At 49.1% G+C, this 9,265-nt stretch overlaps 1 protein-coding gene across 1 annotated transcript; it reads right to left on the minus strand.

The window, feature by feature from the left end:
• Positions 1-549: 549 nt before the first annotated feature.
• On the minus strand, positions 550-8,068 carry INO80B (INO80 complex subunit B). Its single transcript, XM_082236640.1, has 5 exons — positions 7,986-8,068; positions 6,582-6,768; positions 5,390-5,508; positions 4,319-4,464; positions 550-1,635 (listed from the first exon to the last, which is right to left on the minus strand). The coding sequence occupies exons 1-5, from the start codon at positions 8,041-8,043 to the stop codon at positions 1,171-1,173; spliced, it is 975 nt and encodes a 324-aa protein (XP_082092766.1). The 5' UTR covers positions 8,044-8,068; the 3' UTR covers positions 550-1,170.
• Between the last annotated feature and the right edge of the window lie 1,197 nt (positions 8,069-9,265).

A 9,265-nucleotide genomic window follows, 5' to 3' on the forward strand; every position in this document is an offset into this window, starting at 1 on the left:
TCTGCCATCAGTTGTGTAGGTCTGTAACGTGTGTTAGTTGTTGTGCTGGAAAAATACAGGTGAGCCCATCCCAAGACTGGTAGTTAGAAATTTGGTTGGCTTCTAACACAGTAGCTCCCACACCTCTTTTCATTTTGTCCCGCTGCTGCTGCGGATATTATTATTATTATTGTTGTTGTTGTTGTTAAATGTATACACAGTCCTTTGGAATATAAGAACCTTGCAGCTGGATCAGGCCAAGGGCTTGTTGAATACAGTATTTTCTTCTCACAGTAGCCAACCAGATTCCTGAGAGACACGGATTTCTCTGCTTCTTCCCAGATTTGCTGCCTGGACCTCCATGCTTGGCTCTAAATAGACTGTGCACTTAGTTACCTGACCTAACATGGGAAGGGGAGGCAAGAGACATGGCATCCCTGCAGCAGTCCTTTCTAAAATGGTTTGTGTCTCTCCCCCCCCCCCGGTCTGGCCACCCCCACCACTAGCACCTGTAGAGCTCACTGTCAAAGGAAGGGATGAAAAAAGAAGCAAATGATGAGACCAGCCATATGCACTTCTGGGTATCTTTTATCTTTGCTGTGTCTTTTATTACAATAAATAAATAAATCACCAGTGGAACCATGTTTCTCTAGGGCAAAGTAGATCTGGGCAAGGAACCCAAGATCAAACACCTGGTTCCTTCCTGTCTTACACAGGTGTGAAAAGAAAGGAGAGGCCCCGTTTTACAACTGGGAAGGGTTTTTTCTCCTTCCCCAAAGATCCAGGGCAAGACTCCTGAGGTCGCCTCCTGCCCATGTCAACTTCCTGTGCCACCACAGTAGCTGCAGCAGGAGTGGTGCTACGTCTTCTCTGTCAAGAGCAGCTGCCAGGAGTGCAGTCTCCGCTGGGTCCCACATGAGAGAGGCACTTGTCTCTTGGTGCCACAGGGCCAGTTGCCTTGCCACCCTCGGTCACTTTGCCAGTCCAGTCAGCAAAGGCCGCGAGACCCATGTCTGACCACTACAGAGAGACAAGCATGTTCAGGACCATCAAAACAGCCTGCCCAAGGCCATCTCCACATCGGGGCTGGGGGTGAAGGTCTTCCGCATCCTCCTTTAGATCACAGAGGTGGCATTCCTAGAGGAGTTCCAGGCGCACAAGGTGGTCCTCCTCTGGCAAGGATGGTGGCGCTTAGGCTGCCACCTGCTGGAGCAGCAAGTTCTTCTTGTAGCAGGCCAGGCTGCAGAGCGGCACCCCAGTGAGGGAGCAGGAGTACCGCTTGAGGTTGGGACACCCCCCGACTCCGCAGGGGGTGGGCAGAGGCACGGCAGGGGGCAGGGAGGGCAGCAGAGGTGCGGAGACCCCCAGAGGGAAGGAGACTGTGATCCCGTCGGCAGCGTTGCGGTAGGAGACCATCGGGGCGGCGGCTGCTTTGGCCTTGCGCTCCCGCAGAGTCTTCACCTTGGCCTTGCTGGTCTTGGTGAGGCGCTCGATGGTCTGGTTCTTGTTCTCCTCCGCCTTCTTGGCCGCCTGGAGGCGCCGCTTCCGAGCGCGCTCCTCTCGCTTCACCAGCATCTCCTCCGTCAGCTCCTTGGCCTTGTAGCCCATCGGAAGCTCCAGCAGCGGCTGGCTCTGTTGCTTGTGCAGGAGGGCTTTCTGGAGGGCAGGGAAAGAAAGAAAGAAAGAAAAAAGGGAGCGTGCAGGACCAGTGAAGAGGCAGGCAGCCAGCAAGGCCCAGCGGCAGCTATCGGGGGTCACGGAGATACAACTCTGAGGGCAGATTTTATTGCATCAATGGATGAGTTGAATCCTGACAGGGTAGAAGTACTGTTCTTGGGAGACGGGGTGGGCTGGTGTGGAGGACTCCCTGGTCCTGAATGGGGTCACTGTGCCCCCAAAGGACCAGGTGTGCAGCCTGGGAGTCATTTTGGACTCACAGCTGTCCATGGAGGCGCAGGTCAATTCTGTGTCCAGGGCAGCTGTCTACCATCTCCATCTGGTATGCAGGATGAGGCCCTCCCTGCCCACAGACTGTCTGGCCAGAGTGGCGCATGCTCTGGTTATCTCCTGCTTGGACTACTGCAATGTGCTCTATGTGGGGCTACCTTGGAAGGTGACCCGGAAACTGCAATTAATCCAGAACACGGCAGCTAGACTGGTGACTGGGAGCGGCTGCCGAGACCACATAACACTGGTCTTGAAAGACCTACATTGGCTCCCAGTAATAATAATAATAATAATAATAATAATAATAATAATAATAATAATAATAATAATAATAATAATTTATTTATACCCCGCCCATCTGGCTGGGTTTCCCCAGCCACTCTGGGCGGCTTCCAAAAGAATATTAAAATACTATGATACATCAACCATTAAAAGCTTCCCTAAACAGGGCTGCCTTCAGATGTCTTCTAAAACTCTGGTAGTTGTACGTTTCTGAGCACAATTCAAATGTTGGTGTTGACCTTTTAAGCCCTAAATGTCCTTGGTCCAGTAGACCTGAAGGAGTGTCTCCACCCCCGTCGTTCTGCCCGGACACTGAGATCCAGCTCCGAGGGCCTTCTGGCAGTTCCCTCCCTGCGAGAAGTGAGGTTACAGGGAACCAGGCAGAGGGCCTTCTCGGTAGTGGCGCCCGCCCTGTGGAACACCCTCCCACCAGATGTCAAAGAGAAGAACAACTACCTGACATTTAGAAGACATCTGAAGGCAGCCCTGTTCAGGCAAGTTTTTAATGTGTGACATTTTAATATATTTTTCATCTTTGTTGGAAGCCGCCCAGAGTGGCTGGGGAAACCCAGCCAGATGGGCGGGGTTGAAATAATAATAATAATAATAATAATAATAATAATAATAATAACAACAACAACAACAACAACTACTACTAATAATTACAAATCATAGAGCGTGCTGGATCAGGCCAGTGGGGACCCATCTTCTCCATCATCATCATTATGGATGAAGGGTTTCTTGTGGGACACCAGCAAGCAGGCCCTGAGCCCAAGAGCATCTCTCCCCTCCTCAGAAAGTCTTCCTGCCTCCCACCAGGGAAGCAGAGCATCACCGTCGTGAAAACAGGATGCTGGACTAGACGGGCTCTGGCCTGACCCTGCAGGCTTCTCTTAGGTGCTTACGGGACCGCCTCTCCTGGTCTGCCCCACAGAGGACCTTAAGGTCCATAAATACGAACACCCTAGATGTCCCGGGCCCTAAGGAAGACAGATGAGCCTCAACCAGAGGCAGGGCCTTTTCAACACTGGCCCCAACTTGGTGGAATGCTCTGCCTCATGAGACCAGGGCCCTGCAGGATCCGATTTCTTTCTGCAGGGCCTAGAAGACAGAGTTGTTCTGCCTGGCCTTTGGCTTGGAATCAACTTGATCCCCTCTTTCCTTTTTCCTTTCATGATAGATCTCCTAATTGGGGACTTCCCTGGCTTTTTTCCGGCCCACGTAGGACCAGTCTGGATAGTTGGCCTCGGTGAAGATTTGACGTTTTCACCCCCCAAAAGTTTTTGATTTGAGTTTCTACTGAAATGAGGCTGCATTTTAATGTTGTACTTAATCTTGTTTGTTTTTAAGTTGGACTTTGATCAATTGTTTTTACCTGGTGTTATCCGCCCTGAGCCCGGTATTGGCTGGGGAGGGCGGGGTATAAATAAAATTTCTTTTATTATTATATTATTAGACACTAGTGCTGGGATGGGGCTACCTGTAAGGAGGGAGAGCAAAAACAAATTCCTGCTCCCACCCCCTGCAGAAGCATCAGTCCCTGACAGACTGAAATTAGAAGCCCCATCTCCCAGGCAGGCAGGGAGCCACAGTGGAAGCAGACCTGTTTTGGAGGCTGAACACTCACACTCCTAAAGGAAATACCGTAACAACTCTCACTTTCAAGACAGATCAAGGTCCTGCATACTGCCCTTTGGTCTGGCCCTGTTTTCCTTCTGGATCAAACTACAAGAAAGAAGATTCCACCTAAACATTAGGAAGAACTTCCTGACAGTAAGAGCTGTTTGACAGTGGAATTTGCTGCCAAGGAGTGTGGTGGAGTCTCCTACTTTGGAGGTCTTTAAGCAGAGGCTTGACAACCATATGTCAGGAGTGCTCTGATGGTGTTTCCTGCTTGGCAGGGGGTTGGACTCGATGGCCCTGGTGGTCTCTTCCAACTCTAGGATTCTATGATTCTATGAAGTATTCCATCAGTTTAAGCTGCCCCAGAGTCCTTCGGGGCTCCCAGGCACCACGGAGCAGAGCACCAAAGGCTTCCTCCGCTTCCCCAGCGCGGAGCCCCGTCCGTGCTCCCCAGCGAGGGCTGCCGTAACAGCTTCCTCCTCCTTACCTGCCGGGCTGTGAGCAGGGATTCGTCCACCTCCTTCTTGAGCTCCCCGTTGTCATCCAGCTCCCCGCGCTCCAGGGCATCCAGCCAGCGCTGCTCCTCAGTATCGAGTTCCGGCAGGGGAGACGGCTCCAGATTACTGTCCTCATCTGCGTTTGGGCGCAAGAAAAGGTTGCCTTAACTTTGAGTTGCAACATTGGAGAGCTGGGGGGGGGGAGGCATCTTATATCACTGCTCCACCTGCCCCTCCCGTATCTACTGCCAGGGCTGGGAGGGACATCAGTAGCAGCCGCCAAGGAAGGACAGCCCGGCCTTTGTGCGACTGACAGCCAGCTGCTTCAACAGCCAGGGGATTCAGCGAAGAATGATATTTGCTGCAACACCAGAGAACGTTGGGATGGGAGATTTTTATGCACCTTTGCCCCGTTTTAGTGACTATTGTGTCACTGCCTGTTTTCTTTTGTTATAAAAGTTTAAGCCACCTTGGGAAATTTGGTTAGTAAGCAGGGTATAAATACTCCTAAAGAATGAAGCTACTGTTAATGAGAGTAGAACATTTTCTGCAGTCTTATAGGCAATCACAAGATGACGTTTCAGTTCATTTTGGAAGCAAGTGACAAACACACTGGGGCCATAAAGTAACAGAAGGAAACTTGGGAGCCGCCCAGAGTGGCTGGGGAAACTCAGCCAGATGGGTGGGGTATAAATACTAAATTATTATTATTATTATTATTATTATTATTATTATTATTATTATTATTATTATTTACCATGAGTGAGTGGACAATTGCTTTGCTGTTTTGCAAGTTTAAAGTGGTTTCATACTCTAACTGTGTTTATGGCCATGACCCATCTGTCATAATCAGGCAGCTAATCTTCCTGTCCTCTTTTGGGGACCACATTGCGGCACAGCTTTGTCACCTTACTAAATAAGCGGCCCTGCAGCTGAACTAGCTAATGTAGAGAAAGAAACCACACTTCTATACACCAGCAAATCTAGAAGAACTCCAGGAGCTCCCTCCTGCTGTGGCCTCTGCTACTCCAAAGCGTTTCCCCAGGAAAAGCATCACTCACCCAGCCATGCCCTATATTGCTCAATGGGCACCCCTTCCATCGGCTCATCCTCATCATCCACAACCATCAGTGGGGAGGGAGAGCGCGGCCTCTCGGGAATGACGGTGAAGGTTGGCACACTGGGAGGACAAGAGGAAGCCAATGAATTCATCCCAATAAACTGGAGGACCCAAAGATTAGCTAACCCCAGCTCTGATGGGGGAATGGGTGGTAGGGAGGGGGTCTCCAGGCAAAGCAGTTACGGATCAGAAAAACCTGGAGGGCACAACTGAGCTAAGTCCCTTCTCCCTCTGAGAGGTTTGAGCATTTCCTAGAACCAGGGCAAAATTCTCTCTTCTAGGCTGTGTGGCAAAGGTGGTTTCAACATCGCTTGGAGTCATACGTCTTATCTGAATGGCTTAGATTTTACATATATGTTAGATATGACATGCACCATATGCCAGTGGTTTGCCTACAACTCCAAGAAATAAATCCAAAGGTTTCAGAGGAAATTAGAATTGAGAAGGGAACCAGGCAAGGGTGCCCTCTTTCCCCTCTGCTGTTTATTTCAGTCCTGGAGGTCTTGCTAAGTATGATTAGAAAGGATGAACAAGTCAAAGGTATTAAAGTAGGTTCGAAACAATATAAATTAAAAGCCTTTGCTGATGATCTAGTTCTGACATTACAAGATCCAGACTCCAGTGCAGTCAAAGCACTGGAGCTGATACAAGAGTTTGGTCAGGTAGCAGGATTCAAATTAAACATGAGCAAAACCAAAGTACAGTGGTGCCTCGCAAGACGAAAAGAATCCGTTCTGTGATTCTCTTCGTCCAGCGGTTTTTTCGTCTTGCGAAGCAAGCTCATTGACGGATTAGCGCTATTAGCGGCTTTTAGCGGCTTATCTGCTGATCGGATCAGATGATAAGCGGCTTAGCGGCTTAGAAAGAGGGGGGGAAAGGGGGAAAAACCCCAGCAGGAACTCGCAAGACATTGTCGTCTTGCGAAGCAAGCCCATAGGAGATTCGTTTTACGAAGCACCTCCAAAATGGAAAACCCTTTCGTCTAGCGAGTTTTCCGTCTTGCGAGGCATTCGTCTTGCGGGGCACCACTGTAATTGAGAAAAATCTGGATAATGAAGAAAGAAAACTATTACAAGAAATAACGGGCCTAGATTTTGTGAAAAAAGTTAAATTCTGGAGATCCTGCTACATGCCTCTTAGTGCCCAAGATCTGTCCTCCCAGCTTGATCTTGAGCTTCAGCTGAGGCTTTGGCAGGGCGGCCAGAGGCTCCACGGGCGGCAGGCCCCCCTCCTCGCGGTGATGCCTCTTCTTGTGCTTCTTCTTGTGCTTCTTGTGCTTCTTCTTGTGGGATCCATGGTTGCTGGACTCATCCTCATCCCCTGCGAGGGGCGGGGGCAGAGAAAGAAAGCAGAACACCACAGCAGTCAGCTCAGCAGCTTCACAGGGCAACAACCTCCCTTTTCTACCAAGCCTTTGGCTTTGAATTCTCCGCAGCCTTTTAGAGCGGTTGAAATGTGTTCCCCCCTCTTTCTTGGTTTTCATGTCTGCATGCATTATGATATATGTGGAAATTGTTTTCCATTTGGCTGTGTACTTTTTGAGGTGTTTTATTGATTGTTTATGATTTTTGTTACGTTGGTAATTATGTAAATCTTGTCATGCTGTAAACCGCCTTGAGCATTGTTTTAACTATGGAAAGGCGGCATCCAAAGAAAATGTTGCTGATGATTTTGGATAAATACAGGGTAAAGAACAGCTTCTATCCGGGGGCTGTTAGGCTGCTGAATGGAAAGATAACAATAGGGCAACTGACTTTCGGGTTTGGTGGGTGTGCGTCAGTAAAGGAGGGGAATTAAGACTAAGAGAGCTGAGTGGGGGGTGCTGCTCCTGTAATCTCACTCTATACAAGTTGTACAAGTGACAATAAAGTATTTCAGTACACAGTGGTACCTCGCGTTAAGAACTTAATTTGTTCTGGAGGTCCGTTCTTAACCTGAAGCACCACTTTAGCTAATGGGGCCTCCCGCTGCCGCCGGAGCACGATTTCTGTTCTCATCCTGAAGCAAAGTTCTTAACCCAAGGTACTATTTCTGGGTTAGCGGAGTCTGTAACCTGAAGCGTATGTAACCTGAAGCGTATGTAACCCGAGGTACCACTGTATACAAGTTGTACCAGTGACAATAAAGTATTTCAATTCAGTTCATGATGACAATGCACGCTTGTTTGTTTGTCAAATCATTTTGCAAGTTGCTCTGAGTTCCCGTCGCGAAAAAGTGACTTATACATTTAATAAACGACAACAACGGCCTAGGCCAGGCCGAGGCAAACGCCGGCCCTCCAGATGTTCGGGACTACGATTCCCATCATCCCTGTCCACTGGTCCTGTGAGCTAGGGATGATGGGAATTGTAGTCCCGAACCTCCGGAGTTGGCCTCTGCCTGGCCTAGGAGCTGGGAGAGACCGGGGTTCCAATGACGCGGGCTCGCCCTGCCTCGCCGGGCTGTGGTGAGGACGAGAGCCAGGCCCGCGCTTGGGGCTCCCGGGAGGAAAGGGGACCAGGCCCAGGCAGACCCGGAGGCCTCGCTCGGCTACTCACCCCGCGCGGCGCCTTCCATCCGGGCTCCGGCCTCCGCCCTCCGCCACGACTGACTCATCCAGCCGGCTTCCCGGGCGGGGGGACGCAATTGCGGGAGGACAAGGCCCGAGCGCGCGCAGCTGACGTACTTCCGTTTCACAGCTGGCGCGGCCGGAGTGACGTCACGCGTTAGACAGACTCAGTCACAGACTTAGTAATGTAGATTCGCGCAGGGTCGCTAACTTCCGGGTTCGTTTGATGCTTAAAATCATATAGACTCAAAAACTGCAGAGCGGGAAAGGGAGCCAAGGGTCATCTAGTCCAACCCCGTGCCATTATGAATTTGCTATTAATTTATTAAATTTATGTACCGCACATCCTATGCCCTTTTAAAAGATGACTCTTTTTTCATTAGTGGGACTGAAATAAATAACGGTATTTTTTTTCAAAATAATTCTAGACCAAAGAGACAGAGTTGACTATAAGGACATAAAGGTCAGAAGTTGAAGATTTAAAGTGCAATAGAAAGACTTGAAAACCTGTCGAAAGGATGGAGGGAAGTCACAAGCTCGGCAGAGCAAAGTGTATATTTGTTAGTTATTGTACTGATGGAAATACTGTCTTATAAAAAAGAAATTAATAAAAATTATTTTAAAAAATAAAATATGGCTCTTTTGGGCGCAGCTGAAGAAGCCATGACAGACAGCCCAGAAACCTCTGCTGAAAAAACCCCAATGAATGGGAGAGTTGGAAGGGACGCGATGATCATCTAGTCTGACCCCCTGCAATGCAGAAATCTCAACTAAATCATATATGGCAGGTTGCCATCCAGCCTGTGCTGAGAAACCTCCAAGGAAGCAGAGCCTCCCACCTCCTGAGAAGTTCTGGTTTTTATTTATATATTGAATTTCCCTTCGTGCAAGAATCACAGGGCAGTTTACAGTAGAAAAACATAGACAGATACATTATAAACTGTAATAAACAAAATCTGCTCTCATTCCCTTATAGGGGACACAAGAGCCCTTATAGAGTCCTTTGTAGGTTCTCCATCAGTAGGAGAAAAGAACAGAGGCCAGCCAGAGAATACTGAGAAGCAAAGCAGCTTGTAAGCCTGATCTTTATTGATCTGTTGCAACAGGGTCCTCACTCCCCACACACAGGAAAGGAGGAGGACCCAGAACAAAGGTGTGCCAGCCCTTATATAGACATTTAAATTTCTTGCCCTGGAGCTCAAGACCACCCCTCCATACATCATACATACATCACAGAAGAGGTGGTCTACAACAGAAATTTGAATGCTG

The sequence above is a fragment of the Podarcis vaucheri genome (genome assembly GCF_965113315.1).
Source record: "Podarcis vaucheri genome assembly, chromosome: 9".
NCBI classification, from domain to species: Eukaryota; Metazoa; Chordata; class Lepidosauria; order Squamata; family Lacertidae; genus Podarcis; species Podarcis vaucheri.